At 37.2% G+C, this 21,282-nt stretch overlaps 1 protein-coding gene across 6 annotated transcripts; it reads right to left on the bottom strand.

The window, feature by feature from the left end:
• Window positions 1-206: 206 nt before the first annotated feature.
• On the bottom strand, window positions 207-21,258 carry nfascb (neurofascin homolog (chicken) b). Of its 6 annotated transcripts, XM_017488184.3 has the most exons (29): window positions 21,077-21,258; window positions 20,833-20,897; window positions 16,988-17,039; window positions 14,565-14,694; window positions 14,300-14,405; window positions 13,897-14,087; window positions 13,662-13,784; window positions 13,359-13,529; window positions 12,898-13,009; window positions 12,231-12,415; window positions 11,984-12,115; window positions 11,703-11,846; window positions 11,509-11,620; window positions 11,255-11,418; window positions 10,804-10,951; window positions 10,570-10,694; window positions 10,274-10,375; window positions 9,866-10,078; window positions 9,643-9,719; window positions 8,456-8,681; window positions 8,196-8,311; window positions 6,544-6,754; window positions 5,191-5,313; window positions 4,884-5,057; window positions 2,535-2,666; window positions 2,216-2,282; window positions 1,925-1,936; window positions 1,278-1,313; window positions 207-1,181 (listed from the first exon to the last, which is right to left on the bottom strand). In XM_017488184.3, exons 4-29 carry the CDS (start codon window positions 14,656-14,658, stop codon window positions 1,010-1,012), a joined length of 3,468 nt encoding a protein of 1,155 aa, XP_017343673.1. In that variant the 5' UTR covers window positions 14,659-14,694; window positions 16,988-17,039; window positions 20,833-20,897; window positions 21,077-21,258; the 3' UTR covers window positions 207-1,009. The 6 variants fall into 6 exon arrangements, 5 of the variants coding, with proteins under 5 accessions (XP_017343673.1, XP_017343676.1, XP_017343675.1 ...); XM_017488187.3 differs by lacking the exons at window positions 20,833-20,897; window positions 21,077-21,258 and adding an exon at window positions 17,113-17,324; XM_017488186.3 differs by lacking the exons at window positions 16,988-17,039; window positions 20,833-20,897; window positions 21,077-21,258 and adding an exon at window positions 17,113-17,324.
• Window positions 21,259-21,282: the final 24 nt, after the last annotated feature.

Raw genomic sequence — 21,282 nt, 5'->3', positions numbered from 1 at the left:
AGTCTGCATTATGCAAATGTGACTACAGACACAGATAGTGGTTAGCAACCGATAATGTCGCTAGCTCTTTTGCAAACTACACATGTACCTTCATGTCTCTCACCTCTTCATGTTAACATCCAGGAAAGTATATATGTAAATCATAAAGATAAAAACACATTGTCATATTCTGATCAGATAACATTAATATCCATATCCAAATCACGAACTTGAGGTCCACTGCTTTTATTTGATCAACAATATAAACAGACACATGTATATCCTCCATGCTGTCACTGGTTACTTTTCATTCACAAACATGAGAAGTCTGATTGATTTACAAGAAGAAAAAAACACTCTGCTTGAGCCAGTAAAACTGACAGTTATAACACCAAAATAAGACAATTCTTCCAAAACATAGAGTCAAAAAAGGGGGATCCTCAAGGGTTCTAGAAGTGTATAGGCCAAATATGGACACAACACTTTATAAAAAAGTTTATTATCATGGAATAAATGCCTATGACTAACGTCTATAGTACTGTTGCACAACTACTGTTTCTTTATTATTGTTTGCATTGTATTTTATAAAATGTTGAGATTTATTGTAGCATAACCTTATACACCTTCTAGAGGCCCCTGAAGTTGATCAATTAGGAGACTGTAATGATCAATGAAGGGACTGTTTTAAACAAAGGCTGTGAAGGCCTTTTCCATATAATATGTTATAGTAAGTGTGCAGTGTAAACAGTAATCAATGAAATATTCTGATGAAAATGTCTTTAATAAGTACACCCATCATTGCTGACTATTCAAAACCCACATCTTATGTCCATACTTTTGACTAGTAATGTAATGCCTCTGCCATAATTCAGGCTGAACTGCTGCATGATGTGGCCAGTGGCACATGACTTCCTTTTGGCCATTTTGGTCATCCATCCATGCTCAGCAGTGTTTGAGGTAAAGGTGGGGTTTCTCAGGAACCAGTTGGCACCATGTCTTTTGCGCTTGCTCACCATGTTTAGGAGTAGCTTTATGCAAAAGTGTCTCTGTCTCTCTTACTGGTGCCGGTATATTCTCCAATGAAAGAGCCATCTTCATTGAACTCAATCTCATCGCCTTCAGTGTATTCCATCAGGCTGTCATCACTGTTTGTCTTCTTCTGCATGTGTCCCTGACTCCGACCCTGGCGGCTTTCCTCCTCTCTGGAGAAACACACACAGATATTTACACAAACATATAGACATGTCTACAGACACACAGGTTTCGATAATTTATGTAAAAGTTTGGGAAATACATACCGCCTGGAGTAGGGTAGGGTGGGTGCACGTGTTATCCTACATTAAACAACATGGAGTGTGAAACACTTATTATGCAGTAATAAGCAACATGTTTTCACTAGCACCAACAAAACGAGGTTTTGTAATAGTCAGTCCTTACAGGATTTCACAGAGGGTTTTTTTTGTGATTTTTGCAGCCAAAAATGCTTGATTTTACTGTGGCTGTTTTCAAACATTGCGATGGAATTGTGGAATTCTTTGTGCTTTTTTGCAGAAAACTACTTAAATTGATGAAATTGCAATTGCATGAAGTTGTTTTGCAGGGTCTTTCACGGTGGTTTGTTGGTAAATGAGACCTTTTATCTGTACTCATGTTTGACTCAAGTGAATTCTTTGTCTGAATGCGCGTTGTGATTACGTCACACGGCATGTCTTGCCCCAAATCTGTTGAAAATGTGCTATAATTTTGAAAAATTGCAAGCTCTTCTGAATATTTCAGCATTCATTTCAGCGATCGCAAAATCCTGGTGAGACTGAATAGTGAAGCCATCATACATGACTGAGTTTATTTGAAATATATACTGTATTTTTTTTGGTTGGTTAGTAAGTAACATAACATGTTTAGTTGGACAAAAAACCTGATAAACAGGTTATGACATACATCATACCTTTCAAGAGACCTTCAGGGGCCCAATGGGAAAAATAAGAAAGAATGGCCAGTGATGAGAGGCAGTTGAGGGATGAAAGGATGAATTTACAGGAAAGAGAGGGACAGTTATTATGATGCATATTCTCTACATAATGTGGTGTAGCAGGGTTAAATCGTGACATGGAATAGGCACAATAATGCATTATTTTCATATATTTGTATTTGTCATTGCAAAGATGACAAACTTCATTAAGTATCATATTACTGGATTTTCTACAGAGTAAAAGAGCAAGTTATTAGACTTATTTACCTGTATTCGAAAGACCCTTCATCCTTCTCGTCCATAGAGTCAAGTGCAAAATTCCGCTTGTCTCTCACTTTAAGAAGAAAAGCAAGGATTGAATTTTATTTATTTTAGTTCATGCAAGTTTACTTTTTTTCTGCAAGGGTGCATTTATTTACCTAAGAGATTTACTTAATGATTATGCGTAATGGTGTGCATATAATACCTAAGGTGTATACATTATAGAATTTGTGTAATGGTGCATCTATTTTACCTAAGGGGTTTACTTCTGTGCAAGGTTCCTTTGTAACTATAAACATCCTGTAAGATGGTGTATTTATTATACCTGGGTACTTCCCTCCACGGGTTTTTTTAATGAAGAAGACTGTGAGCATGATGAGAACAAAAAGTGCAATGGCACACATCAACCCGATGAACCATCCCTGTGTGACTATGTCCACTTGTTCCCGGGAATATTCTGCTCAAACACACACAAAGACACAGACACTGTATGAACATTTATAGCATTCAGATTTTTTTTGTCTCAATTATGTCAACATTCAAAAAATCGATTGTGTCCAGTTTTGAATAATGCAGTCATATCCACATCATTGCCCACTGCCCTTGAGATTTTCAAGAATTTCCAGTCACCTCACAAATCAGATGATGGCATATGAACATTCACCAGATTCTCAGTCAAGCTATATACATTCACATTCACCTGACTTCTAATTACACACACATCTGTTCCCAGTTGCAAATATATGTCTATATATAAGTTGAACTATGCACTCTGTTACTGCAAAGTCTTATGTCCTGACACAGACTGAACTAGTAAGATGTTTGATTCATGTGCAAGCACTGAATGGGAATAATCACACACTGCAGTGCGCTATTCCACCTTGACACAAGTATCCTGCACAGTGGGAAAATAACCTGCTTGTCACTTCTATACATACATTATCCCATTGTCCTGTACCATTGATCAGGGTGGTCTTTGTCTATGCATTGAGACTTAATGCTCTTAATTAGATTACTGTAGATACTTAATTAGATCACTGTAAAATATTAACATTCATTGCCACTTGTGCCTGTATTGTCACCAAATTAGGTTTTACACCCTGATTATACCATGGTCAATTTCTGAGAGGTTGATGAATGGAAACTGTTTTTAGTAGGATATCTGGACACTGTGAATATGGGATAATGCCATGTGTCTTGTTCAATGCCCCCTCAGTAATCCAAGCCTTGAAAGATGTATTCAGAAACCTGTTCATTGTTTGTATTGATAATAATGTAGTCCACTTCAGCACCATAAAAGAGCATATCCAACATGTCCAATTTATCATCCAGAGACTGCTAGACAACAATCTATTTGAAACAGCTGGGATTTTTAGGTGATTCCAGTTGAAGTAATTAGCCAGTGAGCTTCTTTGACTCTGATCGCAATACAGTCCCACCAACCCCCCGACCCCCAAACCCACCACCAAGTTTTGTTTTTTATCCATCAAGATATTCTTTGATGACTAAATATTTCATCTGAACTTTTGTTACAACAAGAAGTCCATTAGCTCATTTTGGTCCACACATTCCCACCCCCCTAAAACATCTAGTGATCATAGCATTCTAGCGTCCTTGTCCAGGTCCTGGTCCCACACACAGTTTCAAATGTGCTCTGTTCAATGTGTGCCTTCTCAACAACAAGACCCCACTGATTCACAAACTCCTTGAAGACTGAAAGATTGATTTTTTGTGTGTGTCTTACTGAGACCTGGCAACAACCTAATGATTTTTTTTTAACCCCAATTAAACCAAACAGTTCCACCTGGCTAACAAACCTTGCACTTCTGGTCATGGGGGTGGTCTCACAGTGATATATCATTACAACATCAAAGCCACATCAGTCATGGTGCCTGATTATTTCTCATTTGAGGAGCTGGCAATAACTACTACGTGGTCCTGAATCACAGGTTAGGATTACATGGGAAGCCTTGCCTCCCATAAAATTTCATGAAAATGCGGCATATGAAATGTTTCTATATTAAATGTAGGAATGTGTCCATATTATTAATCATGCTTGGTGAAATTCAATATTTTCAAGACATGACCACAATCCTACTTGTGATAAACAGTTTTTCAAGATTCCTCTGACAGCTCCCTCATCCAGACCTACCTTCAACACTTGTGACAGCAGAATTATTATTTCAGAAGTATTCTGAACACTAGAAAAGACCAATAGATATAGATTATCTATAAAATTCACTCATACTCTACTCAAATCCTCAATTCGCAGATAACCAAGCCAAGCGCCATCCCGTAAATGATCACCAAACTCTCATTCAAAATGTTCACAGTCACCTGACTTTAAATTAGACACACCTCTTCCCAATTGTCCCTTATACTTGAACTATGCATTCTGTCATTGTGAAGTCTCAATATTTTTCTATGAACATACTGAGCCTGTGTGCTCTTTAAACTGTTTTCTATCTTGTTTCTGCCTAGTTTTCTTTTCTTTGGATTTGTCTAGTATACCACTGTTTGATCAACGCCCAAACCTTTGTCTAGTTGATGATTATAGCCTTGGCTTCTTGTTTGGATTGTTTTTGTTTACATAAAATAACTGAGCCCTGATCTTGCAGCTCTGATCACAGATGAAAGCCTCTTTTGGAATGCATGTGTTTTTTGTTTTTTTTACCCTCTGTTGTGAAATGGGGTGACTCCTCTGTGAAGGTCTCTCCCACTCCCACCTGTGTCTGAGCAGCAAGACTGAACTTGTAGCGAGTGTAGCGGTCAAAGCGGCGCAACGAGAATTGTGTGGTGTTGGGGGGGATTTCCTCCACTAGCATCCGCTCTCCTGCTGACACATTCACTACACAGGAAGTGAAGTCACAAGTAAAACTGCTGATCCAGAGTAGAGGCAGAGAAAAGGTAGGCTAAATTGATCACCTCTTATTAGCTATTCCTTTTTTAATATTAATTGAGATATGCAGAGATATGCTCACATGTCTGATATTTGAGGATGTACCCAGTCAGGATGCCATTGGGTTCTGCAGGTTCCTCCCAGTCCAGGTAGATGGTGTCATAATGCTTATGCATGATCCTGAAGGCTCTGGGAACTGATGGCACTGCAGATGAGAAAGAACAAATAACAGTGACAGTACTTTGTGTAAGTAAATGCCGCATTACTTGCAATACAAATCATTATCGTAAAGTCATTTTTACTGGAAGCTTCTCATTGAGGAAATGAAAAGGAACCCAGGACAATATTAACCTTGTAGAACCTGACAAAGGTAAACAAAGACATCTAGGTAAAAGCAAAGACACCTACTAGAGTGGTGCATCTCTAAATAATGGCAAATTGGAGGAGATGCTCCACATAGTATGTGTCACATTAGGGGCTGGGAATTCATTTCATCCACTACATATAGTCCAACACTTAGTGTGCCAGCCTCTGTTTAGACAAGACAGCCTTCTGTGACTTTCTTTCACAGCAGATTTTCTGCTGATGATACATTGTGGCACATGCTGCAGGCCTATTTCATTGAAAGCTGTAAGGTCAGCTGATTGATTCACAGTAGAGTGAAATAGTTTGTGAGCAGGAATCTCAGATTCACCAACAAGATTACATTCGTCTGGCCATCAATACATGCACCGTGGGCTTTTTGGCAGAGCATGCAGTTCTCCAATCATTTTGCCAAATAAATCACTAGCAAAAAGACATTTTTCAATTCAGAAAGGCAGGAATAAGCCTTTGAGACTCCAGAAAGATGGTGTGCTGCCACTGTCTAGCAGTCCCTTAAATAAAGTTTATTGGGAACTGGCAATACACCAGCCCACGTGCTAGACGCTTCATTTAGGAGCATTTCCTGCACTGATAAATGACCGTTTTGAGTTGGCTTTTATCTCTGAGAGGCCAGGTTTATCATAACGGGACTCTACTGGTGACTAGGGAGCAGACAACTTCCACATCACACCACGGCTAGTCAATAAATATCAATTAAACAAATGTTATACAAAAATCACTGCTTGGTTCCAAGCAGTTCCAATATATCAAAACCATATATTTACTTAAAATCATACAGTCCTCTATGCATCATGCAATGCCATCAGTAAATATTTATTATAAATGACATAATTTTAATTAAAATGAAATTATTATTATTATTATTATTATTATTATTATTATTATTATTATTATCATTGTTGTTGTTATTATTATTATTATTATTATTATGATGATGATGATGATGATGATGATGATGATTATGATTTTCAAGAACAGTAAGAACAAGAACAGGAAATTAATTATGATATTGTGTATTGCTTGATTAACTCAATGATGAAATTATCAGTACCTCCCTCAAGGGTTTGAAACTCAATCCTGTCGCTTGGTGGACCCTCATAGCGGTTATTGGCCACTACTATGTACATCTTGTAGTTGCTGTAAGGGATGAGGCCTGTTAGGGTGCCAGTAAGCCGAGGCCCATTTGCTTTAAAGCTCTTGGATTTGATCCTTGTTGTGACACTGTGATGGGGCAGGCGGCTGCTCTCTCGCCAGTAATACACCTGAATAACACCAAAAACATATAAAAAAAATCCCACCATAATAGCTATACTCATATTTTCCAGTTTAAATCTCATTAATCATTTATATGCTATACAATTCCATTAAGGCTATAGCAGCAAATCACAGCTTAATTTGACAAATGCTTTACAGTTCTGTGTCACTGATTGAGACATTAAAAAACTGTATGCGGTCAGTTAGATTTAAGAGAAAATATTGTGTAGTTTAAATAAAATATTATGTTTCTCAGCAAAACATAATTGAATATTGAATCTTCCTGTCAGTATTTTTATTGCACAAAAAAAAAAATTAAATGCTGCTTGCATAGGTATTCATCCCTCAGTTGAACTGTCACTGAAGAGACTAACAGTCTAAGGAAGGAGGGAAATGAAGACTAAGGAGCATTCTAAAGGAAGTTAAAGATAAGGTAATAGAATTTCATAACTTAGGAATAGGGTATTAAATGATATCTAAGCGGTTGGACATCCCATTAAGCACTGTTGGATCAAAAGTGAGGAAGTGGAAGCTGCATCACACCACCAAAGCACTATCTAGACAAGGCCTTCCCTCAAAACTTCACACCAGAAGCTGCACCATTTAAAGAGCTTTGCATAACTGTGGACTGTATGGGAGAGTGGCTAGAAAATAACCACGGGTCAAGAAGAGCCATATGAAAGCACAGGAGTGACCCAATGAAGATGTGTTTTTTTCTTTTTTTGGTGTGAGGAGACCAAGATCAAACTAAAACTTTGCAGAAAATTCACCTTTCAGCAGGACAATGGTCCCAAACACAAGGTCAAAGCAATGCAGGAGTGGTTAAAAACAAAAAAGGCAAAAACCAAGTCAAAGAGCAGATCTGAATCCCATTGAGAATCTGTGGCATTGTTTAAAAATTTCAGTCAACAAACAACAGCCAACCAACCCGAACAACCTGGAGCAAATCTGATTGGAAGAATGTGTGAAAATCACTCCCAAACAGTTTGCAAAACTGGTAGGATCTTACCCCAAGAGACTCCTACTGGTTCTACCAAGTACTAATCTGAAAGGGTTGAATACTTATGCAAGCAGCATTTTTTCTGTTTTTTTGTTTTGTTTTGTTTAAAAAAAAATTTTTTTTAAGAACTGTTGACAAATAATGAATTTTAACTTTGAAAACTCACTTTAAGTGCATACTCGTTTACAAAATGAATACTAGCTGGCACAATGTGTGTAAGTGTCATTTGTAATCCAGATAAATCTGATGACTTTTAAGGGGTTGAATACTTTTGCAAGGTACTGTATTTGGCATTCGTGCAAAAATATATAAAAAGATAAAGATCTGGTTACCAACAACTGGAAAATTGTTGGTCATAGAATTTAATGTAGATTTATTTCTAATCAAGTCTTGGGATGTTCTCCATGTAGTGTCACTCTGACTGACTAATGACTGATTCCAGGTCTTACCGTGTACTCTTTAATCTCTCCCATGATGCTGTCTTGGGAAACAGGCTGCCAGTGAACTGTCAGCTTCGTGCTCTCGACATCTGAGACATGCAGGTCAGTTGGAGCAGCTGTGGGACCTATTAAATCGTGCCATTCATGAGGAACTTCATTCACTGTGTAATCTACTTGTAATGGCCTCTACCAAAATATTGTGCATGTATCTACGTGTGTGTGTGTGTATGATGTAGGTCATGTAGGTTTTGGTGGTGTGCCTCACTCACGATCCTCTCCTGAGTATCCAATGATCACAGGGGATTCTGGTCCGAGGCCAAAGTAATTGACAGCCTGCACTTTAATCTCATAGGGTGTGAAGGTGTCCGTCTCGTAGACGATGTAACTGCACCACCAGTAGGTGGTGTAATTTTTCCACTCCTCTCTGGAGTCTCTTCTTCTCCACCACACCATGTAGCCGAGCTTTGGCCCGTTCCACTCTCTATACTCCAATGGCTTCACACACAACACACCAGCGACAGAGCCGAAATTATGAAATGAACATAGAGTCAATTATAGTTAAGTAACGCAAACAGTTCTGTCTATCTAATCTACCTAGCTAGATATTGCTACGTTACTTTATCTTCATTGGCAAAATGTAATGCCATGATTTGACCAACCATTAAAAAAACAAAAATGAACATCAAGCCCAATCAGTGTGTAAGTAAGAAACTGGGTAGCTGGGTTTGATAGTGAAAACATACTAGCAGAGACTTTGGTTCTAGCTAGCAAACTAATGCTAGTTAAAAACTGGTAGGCTAGTTAGCATCAGCAAATGTTTAATACTGTCTGTCATCAGTTTACCAGCAGTGAATTTTATTAGATACAGAGACAGAAGAAGGGGAACACTGTAATAAAATGGACTGAAGAAAAAGCAGATGAAGTTGCATTGTATTAAGTTAGGTTTTTTTTGTATTAATGTGATTTATTGATTAGACCTATAGTGAAACTAACTGAAATTGTACAGCATGTATTAATTGTAACTGTGGAAGCTGAGTTGGTTTGAGGTTGAAGAGGTAGAAATTTGCAAAACTATATAAAATTGCTTTTTATGTTATATATTGAAATTAAAAGCATTTTGTATGAATGTTAGTACAAATGAGCATTTGTTTCACGCATCATTTTTTCAGGAAAAATATGGTACAAACAATAGAAGAGTGAATTAGGTTAAACTAACCGGTACAGGGTAAGGCTCAGTGATCAAATGGAAGTTTATGAGTTAGCATTTATAAGCATTTGGGGCAAACAGCCATTCAGTGCTTCATACTAATGTTAGCCTTTTTAAATGTATGGTCGCATATGACACAATAAAATATGAGCTATACATTTATCTATGCACAAATCCAAGCAGCTGCATTCATCCACACATCCTATCCATTCATCCATACATCCATTCATCAGTTCATCCATTCATCACCTCCCAGCTGATCTCCATGTTATTTATGAACACTCCAGTCCCCACGCCTTTGATGTTTCTTGGGATGGCATCTGGCACTAAAATGTTCATCACACACAGTTTCTACTACACAGTAACTCATAAAGTAACTATCTTAATTCAGTCCAGTAATAAAGACATTGTAAAGGTTGTGTAAGATTATTGCTGCAAGGTCTAACAACAGCACTAATGATGCCTTACTGACCAGCTCCACCAGTCTCGTAATACTCAGATGGCTTGCTGGGTTTGCTGGAGCCGATCTCATTGATAGCCACAACCCGGAACTGGTACTCAACAAATGGCATCAGCTGCAACACGACAGAGTTCAGGTGGCCAGGGTAACTGGTCAGGTTCTTCCAGCCGCTTGCCACTAGCCAATAATCAGCGAGCAGATCTTCTGTGTACTGCACCAGATACTCTAAAAGAGAGATTTCACTTTAATTCACTGTATGTGCATTAAAAGAAAATTATACATTAAAGTAATAATAAGAAGTGTAATTAAATACTCGCTGAAAAAATGTATGAATTAAAAGTCTATAACTGATGAGTGTGTAGTAGAATGTGTGTGTGTGTGTGTGTGTGTGTGTGTGTGTGTGTGTGTGCGCATACGTGCCTTTTATAGGGCTGTGGTTGCTCAGTCCTGGCACCCAGGTGAGTCTAGCACTTCGTTCTGAGGGATCTGACACCTCCAAGTCAGTAGGTGGGTCAGGACGATCTAATAGACAGGAAAGGAAAAGATATTGATGCATCGTTCACATTAACCCCATTCTGCATGCAATAAATATGCATGTCTCTGTCTCTGTGTGTGTGCCTGTGTGTGTGTGTGTGTGTGTGTGTGTGTGTGTGTGTGTGTGTGTGTGTGTGTGTGTGTGTGTGTGTGTGTGTGTGTGTGTGTGTGTGTGTGTGTACCCATCACAGTGAGTTTGGCTGATGCACTGATTTCCTCCACTTCAGTCTTAACTCTGCAGGTATAAATACCCTCATCTCTTCTATACACATCAACAATGCTCATAGAGTCCTCATTCTTAGTCATTCTACACAAATACACACATACTTACACATAAGTCACAGATATCTTTAGGATTATTCATTATCATTATTATAATTATTCAAATATCATTGTTTGCAATTGGCTGCGTTTACCTTCTTCCAAAGATCAGGAATTTGTTGTCCTTGAGCCAGGTGACCTTTACCTCCAAGGTTGGGTCAGACTGGATCTTGCAGTCAAATTGTGCCAAGCTCCCTTTTACCACAATGACATTATGTGGGGCATGGATGATTTTAATGGGTTCTGGGAAAAATCAATGTGGGTCAATTCATATATATCTACAAACAGTGTAACTACTCAACCACAATGCACTATAATTAATCAAAACCGTGCAATAAATTTAAACTTTATGTATGAAAACAGTTCATACATAAACATTTAAAGTGAAATGAAATCATACATAAACATTTTACATAAACTCATGTTCATAGCAGCAAAAAAAGTCAAACTGGAATGCAACTCTTTGTCCAAAGTCTGAAATTTGGATTTCTTTTATCTGATATGTTGATTAGAAATTCCCCAATCAGTTCTGTTTCAGACACTCACCTTTGACCTCCAGTTGTGTCTCCATCTCGTCTCGTCCAATGACATTGCTAGCAACGCAGAGATATGTCCCCTGGTCCTGGAGTTTGGTGTGCTTTATTTCCAGTGTTCCATTAGAAAGAATGCTATATCGACTTCCCTCTAATAAACCCATTCCACCTTTAGACCTAAAACCAAATGCGCACAGTCTTAACCATGCACACTCATACACTTATATCTGTATACTTGGTCATATCTGAAAGTAATTATTGTACTACCAGCGCAGGTCAGGTTTTGGTGATCCAAAATATGGGCAGTGCAGAAGTGTCCGAGTCCCTTCAATTACTTTAATTAGGTCATCTCTAATACCCAGCAATCGTGGCTTCATATCTACAAATGAAACATGGACTTATTAGGACAGTGACACATAATTACAAAATGTTGTTATAATTGTGAATTCTACATATTTTACCCATTACTGCAAGGAAGGCATTGGCCAGGATGTAGCCATAATCATTGGAGGCATTACACTGGAACACAGCTGTGCTATCAGGCACCACGGCACGAAATATCAAAGTATCGCCTGATACTTGTCTGCTTGGACTCTTAGGAGCATCTGGGATCAAAAGCGCACACATAAAATGTAAGCTATGCATGTGTTATGGGCAAGTTGGGCGTATTTTTTTGGTCTAAGTTTGTCAGTGAGTGTGGTCAGAAATCATGATTACTCATATGGCATGTGATGTCTCTGACCCTCAATAGGTTCTCCATTAACTAGCCACCGTATCTGGGGTTTGGGAATCCCATCAGCATGACACACTATCTGCCCACCATCATCTCGAGAGAGAATAAGACTCTGTGGTTTCTCGACCCAAAATGGGGTTGCTACAGAAAATAAGAAGAGAAAGGATGAGGAAAAATGAAAACTTTCGTCACTGTAATAACAGCTTCATTCTGCAACTTCAGCTAATGAGTGGTATCCATTGAGATGCAAGTTTACATTTAACTTTAACTGTGATTATGTGATCCACGCTTCCCATCCTGTTGGTGGCAGTACAAATGTAGTCGCCTCCATCAAACATAGAGATTTTCTTAATTCGCAGCGTTTTATTGAAGTTTTCCAGCTTCATGCCTTCCATGGACAAGCTTTCCCAATATTTAGTCCATTTGATGGTGGGAGCTGGACTGAGGTAACAGAGAGAGGATCATTCAAGTGGGTATTGTTACTTTTGTATATGCTTCATAGACACAGAATGCTATATACATAACTCTCAAAATGATCTAAAAATAATATGACAATGTATACACACCTATCTATTACTACACAAGCGATATGGTGTGTAAAAGTGATATGCCACTTAATTTAAAAGGGAATTAAATGAATTAAAACACTGTTGTTACATTTTTATTTTTTAAAACTTTCATTTCAGTTTAGTAAAATTGCTGTAGTCTTTTGTCAGATACAACTACACTAAAACTAACAAATCAACTAACTGATATCTATTTTTGACAAAAGACTAAAACAAAAACTAAATTCCAATTCACTGCTAGAATTAGCAACAATTAGAAACAATCATACCGGAGCGGGATGTTTCCATTCTGATTCAGTGACATTTAGAAAGCAAAGAATTGTGGTTGAATATTTCAACTATGTCTGAAGAACTCACACTCCAGAAGCGAAACACTCCAAGGTAAGCTCCTCCCCTAGCATTGCGATCTGAGTGCTGGCTGTTCCTTTGGGTTTCAAGAATTTGGGAGCAATCTGAGCTGCCATACGGGCTGAATGATGCAAAAATATATCAACATGCAGTTAAAATTTTCTATCAGTAAGATCAACCACACTCACTGCTATAACTTAATGGATCAGTACCAGCCTGGACAGGGAATTGTTCAGAGTGCTACAGTTGTTGGATAAAAATAGGAATTCATTGTCTTCGAATATGTAACAAAAACAATTATTAATGATCGGCCATTTGGATGTCACATTGAGGTGTGTTCTATATTCTAGCTCACCAAGATAAAGGTTTTGGAAGTTTTTGTAGCTTGATTTTCTTTGGTCAATAAAGACTCAATCAGTCAATGGAAATCTGAATAAAATCCAATGTAAACACTATTGCGTTCCTCACACCTGTGTGCACCTGAAGAATTAGTGGAGGTTTCTGCTGGATGATGTTGGAGTTGGGGAAGCGAGCTGTGCACACATAGTTTGTTAGCGCATCATCAGCTATGACACTGGAGAAGTACAAGTCTCCATTCCCTGCCATCGATACTCTACGATCCTGACGAATTGGTACCATGGCTGCAGGGACAGAACAAGAAAAGGAAGTTGAGTGCACTTTAATATTCCTGTTTTTACTTCTACTTAGCTTTTTGTATGCTGCGTGAATGAGCTTGGCAGTGTTATTTCACACTGAAGTCTACTGATGCTCACAGCTGTTCATCCAGTAGGTCTGAGGTTTAGGTGGACCCACTGGAGGATTACATGGCAGAATCAAAGGTAGACCCACAAACACAGACACTGGCTCCAAATATTCCTTCAGCCATGTACGAGCCTCTGGACACAACATGAGCAATGAAAAGGATGAATAAAAAGATAATGAAATTTAATTTCATGTTCGATTTAATTCCTGGGCATCTCCGTATGAAAATGTGTTGATGAGACTTACTGGAGACACGCAAATGAATGTGACTGGATAGAGCTGAACCAAATTCATTAGTAGCAGTACATTGGTACACGCCCTCATAATCTTCTGGACGTCCCCAAAAAAATATCTCCAGTGTGCCAGAGCGCCTCTTCATGGTGACCTGAGGGTCACGTGCAACATTCAGGTACACTCCATTGCGGGTCCAAGTGAAGCTACGGTGGAAGGCAAAACATGGTAGAGGGTAAATTTGCATGAATATGAACCCTTCTGTATATTGATAAAGTGGTCTAAAGTCTTTTCAAAAGTGCAAATGTAGAATAGAATTATATGCTTTAAAAACTCTGCAAATATGACATAAAAACATTTGAAAACTGCAGGAAAGAATAAAAAGAACATTTTGCTGTGATCAGGTTATGTTTCGTACACTGGAGGAGGGTTTCCAGTGGCCTCACACTCCACTATGATGGGGTCCGTTGGCTCCACTATATGATCTTGAACACTCTGTTTAATTATCATAGGAGGCTGTCTCACTGTGATTGGGATTTATATACACACATACACATACACATCATTATCAAATAATGTCAGTAACATGGACATTATCAGTATAGTCATAGTCATTTTCATATAGTATATTATACAAGTATGCAGAAAGAAAAAGACTACAGAGATGATCAAAAGAAACTCACCATCAGGTGGGATTTCCATTGCAGATATCTGTTTCCATATCTGTAACAGGAGTATGAATGTGGCTAGGAGCTCCCACAGTTTTTCAGTCATCATCTCTCTCAGCCACCAACAATATAGGCCACCAATAGTCTACTCAGAAAAAAAGAGAACAAAACATTCTTAAACTTGCACAAAAAGTACCGGACCATAAACAGACAAATGGTTTTGTCCTGAAGTTGCTTAGCTTGTCATGGGTTGACACAGTGAATCAACCTGATTCTTATTTCTACACACTGGTTTGGGTCACGAGAGTTTGTCAGTTTACATCATCCGGAGGCTGGGGCCAACAATTCAGCCAACAAAAGGGTAAATTAGTCAGCACAAAATGTGAGCAACTATGTCCCTCATGTAAGAACTCAGTTCACTGCTATTATCCATAAATCAATTGGGTTATAAGGGTCGTTGTTGTGGACATGTGTATATTTCTTCTAATCATCCAAAAGATTTGCCTGTCCTTTGCCTCTTTAATATCCCTTCTGGATGGAATCATCCACTCAGCATATGTTCTTGTTTCCCATTGGTTGAAATGGCATTTGTCTGAATTACTTGCAATGCCGAATTTAGTACATTTGTCCATCCTCAAACACCGGTATTTTAACACAATGGCTCAATGAAGCATTTTTTATATATTTTTTTTTTACTGTAAGAATGAGCTATAGTAAAACCTTGCAGCACTACTACTTATATGCCAAAAAGGCATATAAACGTAATTACTTTGAGCTATGTGTCAATTCTATAAAGGATTCAGAGCAGATATTTCTAATTACAGAATAATTTACATCAACAGATGTCCTGTAATTCTTTAGCGTGACTCTTCTACTGAGGTCATATTTATAGGAAGTCAGTGTTCGAATGAAATTCCTGCTTCATTTACATTGGCAAAGTTTCCTTCTTCCTGGAGGCATAGCTTCTACGTTACTAGTCAGTTAGTTATTAAATTTTGTCTTGAAAACTTGGTAAAGCTCTTAGCTTTGGGCTATGTCTGTAAAAAAAATTTCCATGTACTGCCGACACACACATATACAGTAAGAAGTGAATAACCAAGGAATAACTGTAAAGGTGAAATGTTTAATTTACATCCTTTCTATTAGAGAGTCTATGAATATCACTTTTTCTAGAGGTAATCTGTAGAAGGGGCAGGCTAACTGACACGAATCATTCTGCAAATCCTGACCTGAGTCTAATTTCTTAAACTGTCTCTTAGTGAAGACATTACACTAAATGTTGTAGTTTCATTCTAGCAAATTTTTTCATTAAACATGCAAGCTTGTAATCACATAGTGATAACTTCTCACTTATGCATTCAGTTCACTTGACTCAAGAATATGCAATAAAATGTTTGTACAATACATTAGAAATGAATTAATATAAATTTGTAAATTAAATAACAGTAGTTAATAAATTATATAACCTAAAGTATGTGGACACCTGATCATCACAGCCACATGTGCTTTTTGAACATCCCATTCCAGATTTTGTCATCCCACTCCCTTTGCTGTTATTATAACCTTCACTGATCTGGGAAAGTTTTCTACTAGAATTTTTTTAAACAAGGTTGTGGGGATTTACCCATTCCGCTACAAGAGCATTAGTGAGTTTAGGCACTAATGTCAGCCAATGAGACCTGGTATGTACTTAGTGTTCCAGTTCATCCCAAAGGTGTTCAGTGGGGTTGAGGTGCAGGCCACTCAAGTTCTTCCACTCCAACCTTGGCAAACCATGTATTCATGGACCTTGCTTTGTGCACAGCATAATAATGCTAGAACATGTTTGGACCCCTTTGTTCCAGTGAAAGGGAATTGTAATGTTACAGCATACAAAGAAATTCTATACATGTGTGTGCTTACAAATTTGTGGCAACTGTTTGGGGAAGACTCACATATGGGTGTGACGGTGAGGTATCCACAAACTGCAAAGTAGTTTATTTATTTATTTTTATTATTATTTTTTTTATTATTATTTATTTTATTTTTTTTTTTACAGTTTTTACAGTTGTAAAATTATGTTAAAATACATGATATAATCTTAACCTCATTTCAGTTATTATCAATACAATATTTATTAAATAGACACACAAATGTGATGGCAGGTGTATGTGCAATTAAAAGTTGGAGGTCAAGTGAATGTTATATATTTACAAAGAGGAATCATTTTTAAATCTATTTCAGCCTGTTAACTACAGGAGAAAATGACCTACACATAATCTCTATAGTATAACGATGTAGAATAGTTATATCTTTTTAGAACTTTGATTGGTTTTGATACAAACAGAAAATAAGCACAGAGGCTAAAACAAAAACAACAACAACAAAACTAAAAAACAGGTTAAAATGTCAATTTCTGATAACAGATAAGTAAATGAATATGGATATTTCAGGCCTACCAGCTCAGACTGAAGCCATTAAAACTCACAGAGCTTTCTGTTCATCTCAATACTGAAGAGAAGAAAACAAACAGCTGTCATTAGAATAACAAGGTTAAAACCGGTGTGCAAGTTCAAATTTTTACCTCTGATGTCAAGTGCCCTCTGTTGTAAATATAAATATGCAGTTATCCTCATATCATAATAGTCCAGTTATGCAAATAGAGTCCCAACTGCAGCACCAAAACAATGAATATCTCAACAGATGTTTCCTTGAGTGTAAGAATCTCAAACCAATGTGATCTATTTGCAGCTGTCTCTCGACTGTTATCCACCCTATTCATGTAGCATGAATGACATACCACCTCCCTCTCTCTCTCTCTCTCTCTCTCTCTCTCTTTCTCTTTCACTCACTCTCACTCCCTCATGAACATCTGTCTGAGTGACAATGAGATGGCTGATGTACTTACAGTTTAATTTGTTTGTTTGTTTGTGTATTGTTTGTTTGTTTATTGTTTGTTTATTTCTAGGTAAAATAATCAAATACTTGTATTAAATAATTTATTTAAAATATGTTAAAGCATTAAAGGATTGCAGGAGCAATAGAGAACTAACTTTTGAATGTTGCGAGCTTTGAAATTCATCTTAATGGGAATTACCAGGTCAAGCGAACAAAGGCGAATAAAAATCTTGACTATTTTTTCAAAATAGTTAAACAATGCTGGCATGTAACACACCACAAAAAAATGCAGCAGAGTTGGTCATGACATCAATGTGTGGGTCTCATTGTTTGGTTTTCAAAACTGGAGCTGGCCCAGTGAATGAAATGTCTGTTTCTCTTGGGAAATTAAAATGCAGCAAAAAGTCCCATGACTCCTCCAAAAAGGCAACGATTTTTTTTTTTTTTAAATGAAGAGATTTTAAAAGAGAATACTGTATACAGTAGTGTCCGGTTACAATGATTACGTTTACATGAACATCAATATTCCGATATTAATCGGAATTTGGCAATATTATAATTAGTATTAAGTCATGTAAACACCGCAGTCCAATTGCCTGATTAAATTCAAGACAATATTCTGATTCCCCAAACTTCAATTTCCACCCCTGGAATATGACTGTTTTAATCTGAAACTTGTTGCATATAAACACCTTATTCAGAAAATCCACTGAAAGGAGATATATGCGCATGTTCAGTCCACAAGGAATTATAGGTGCTAACTAGAGATGCACCGATGTATCAGCCAATAATTGGTATTGGCTGTTAGAGGCTATTTTACATGCTATCGGCCATCAATTATATCCTGTCAATCAAAAGAGGGCAGGAAAACACATTGATTTTGTGTTGTGTGTAAAGAAGATGTCTCTTGTGTGGAATGACAACAAAACTGCAGTTTGTAAGCTCTGTAAACTCTGCACTGATAAAAATTTACCCCGGAAGTGAGCAGCAGTGAAACAGGAGTTTGGGCGTCGAGTCAAATATTTTTTTTACTGCGCTGCTTGCACTGAATTACAGTGCCAGTACACTGTTGAAAGATTTAAATGAAGTTGAGTTGACAAAAAAGTATATATTGCACAGAAATATATATATATATATATATATATATATATATATATATATATATATATATATATATAGTATATTTCATATCCAGTTAATGTTAATATGAGTTAATATCATCAAAAAAATGTTGATATTATATATTACCAGTTTTATGTTCAATGATGAAGTAGAAATGCTTTTGCTTGTGGTGAGTGAATGTGAGACTAACAGGTTTTTTTTTTTAAATTCAGTCAATGTTAATATGAATTAATAACATCCAATAAGTTAAGAAATCTTATTTTAATCTTCAGAATTTAGTCAATGTGTTAATGTCAATTTGAGTAATGTGTTTTCTGTTTATGAGACCAGTTACTGTGAAACAACTTGTTGAAATGGAGAGAATAAAGTTTTTATTTGCATTTCTTTCAGAAATGTGAAATTAATTATTATTAATTTAAAACTATCGGTTATCGGTATGGAACGATATCACTCTAAATAATCGGTTATCGGTATCGGATGATGTCACTGACAAATCGGTTATCGGTATCAGCCAATATCACTTTGAATAATCAGTTGTCGGTATCAGCTGAGAAATTTAGTATAGTAGTATTTAGTGCATCTCTAGTGCTAACAGATCCTTAGCTATAGGCTAGGTATTTAGGAATGGCAACTCAGGCATACTTACAACAACCATCTATACAGGAATATTCCTATGCCTGTGCACATATAAACATTGTATTTGGAATATCGCTGTAACCTGAATGTAGACCTTAAATGGAATTTGATATGCATATAAACGTAGCCATTGTTTGACAAGAACTTGGCTCGAATGTGAACGGGTGATGATTAAAGGCTGGAATTGGTTAATATCTGGGTGGCTCTGAGGAATAATCAGGCTCAGGAGAGATAGAGACTGTGGGTGACACATTCCTATCCCATACATTGTGAGAAAAAGAGAGAAGAATTTGCTGTGCTCACAGATATGGGCTTACTGTACACAAATGTTCTGTAAATGCTGCCAAATGGTAGTCAAAACTTTGTGAAGTAGAATCATTAACATTTTAAATATTATGTAACTGTATATGTTTAATAATTTACAGTGTGTATTATTAATGACAAGGAAATATCCTGTGTCACTACAGAACAGAAAATGGGTCTTGGCTCACTATTGACCTGAAGCAGAGGTATGATCTAATCCTGCTAATGGTCCCAGGTCCTACATGATCTTCAACAGTGGGCATGACATCAGCGACTGGTCAGTGCCATGCACCGGAAGGTACAGTGCTGAGCACGAGCACTCAGTGTGCCATTTCCTCCAAGAGCAGGACAACAAAGCCACTATTCTATCAGCTGCAGCCAGTTCTGCCATTGCAGCAAAACTCTGAAACTACTTTGCCTGACCTTATCATGAATGTAATGACAATGCAGCAACACAGCATTTCCTTTATTATTTACATATACAGTAATAGGCCTATTCTTTTACAACCCCAATTCCGAAAAAGTTGGGACAGTATGGAAGATGCAAATAAAAACAAAGAGGAGTGATTTGTAAATGTACTTTGACTTGTATTTAAAAAAAAAAAAGTCCTGACCTGTCTCCGATTGAGAATGTGTGGCGCATTATGAAGTGCAAAATAAGGCAACGAAGGCCCCCATAGCGCATCTGAAGAAATGCATAATGGATAAATGGAGAAAATTCCGCTTGCTAAACTTAACCAACTGCTGTCTTCAGTGCGCAAACACTTAATAAGAGTTATTAAAAGAAAAGGTGATGTTGGTAAACAGTCGACTGTCCCAACTTATTTGGAGTGTGTTGCAGTTATCAGCTTTGAAATGAGTGTATTTTCAAAAATAAACTAAATTCACTGTAAAACATCATTTGTGTTTATAATGTGTTTTCAGTATAATACAGGGTGAATAGAATTTCCAAATGATTTTTTTTTTTTTTTTTTCACTTTCAATACTGTCCCAACTTTTTCAGAATTGGGGTTGCAATCGCATTCATAATAGATAACTACAAATTACTTAAAATGAGTCATATAATTCATTATTACACTACTAATCATTCATTCAGCTCAAATCTACTCTGAAACGGGCATAGCATTCACAGTTTGAACGCATAGTTTACACGAATAAAAGATCAAATGAAAGATGAACTACTTATATAGGTTCACTAAAGAAAGGTGCAGTATTGATCATTTAACCCATGTCATGGCAAAGTAGTATTAGTGCGTGTAATTAGGTATCTTGTTAAAATGAACATTAACATGAACATTTAATTAGGTTTATGTCATACTTCATGTCAAAAATAAGTTATACTTACCAAGACAGGATTAACCCTTTCCCTCCTACAATTCACCCAAAGCAGCTGACTCATAAAAACCATCTCTGCAGAAGCCAGAAAAGACCATGACATCAGCACACACAACACAACACATGTATGATGGTCCCTCCCAGCTCTCTGTTTCTGGTCCCTGCAGTACATTTCAAAGCTGACCTATTCTGCTTTCTTTGTTTTTAAATAACAAATGAATCTAGAGACATGTTTCAGAATTTGCTTCTCTTACCAGAGTTGATGTTTTAGTTGCCATTCATTAATTCAAAATCTGTCTCATTCCTCTTCCAGTATAGTAACAATGTCATCGAGCTAGAGAAGTTCATGTATCCTCTAGCTGTTGCTCCTGAATCTTAACATACGCAATATGAGCAAACGCCACACAGGTCAGAGACTGAGATGGAGATCAAGACAGCTCTGTCCCCTATGCCAGTAAGT

This window comes from Ictalurus punctatus, chromosome 15 (assembly GCF_001660625.3).
Source record: "Ictalurus punctatus breed USDA103 chromosome 15, Coco_2.0, whole genome shotgun sequence".
In the NCBI taxonomy this organism is placed as follows: Eukaryota; Metazoa; Chordata; class Actinopteri; order Siluriformes; family Ictaluridae; genus Ictalurus; species Ictalurus punctatus.
This window is presented reverse-complemented; position numbering and strand designations above follow the sequence as displayed.

What these genes read in the sequence shown, in the direction of transcription:
- nfascb (XM_017488184.3), bottom strand. Translation starts at nt 14,658, where the DNA reads ATGATGACTGAAAAACTGTGGGAGCTCCTAGCCACATTCATACTCCTG. An exon ending in CCAAAACCTGACCTGCGCTG is followed by an intron (nt 11,419 to 11,508) that starts GTAGTACAATAA and finishes ATTTGGTTTTAG; the next exon opens with GTCTAAAGGTGGAATGGGTT. An exon ending in TTACGAGACTGGTGGAGCTG is followed by an intron (nt 9,720 to 9,865) that starts GTCAGTAAGGCA and finishes TGAACATTTTAG; the next exon opens with TGCCAGATGCCATCCCAAGA.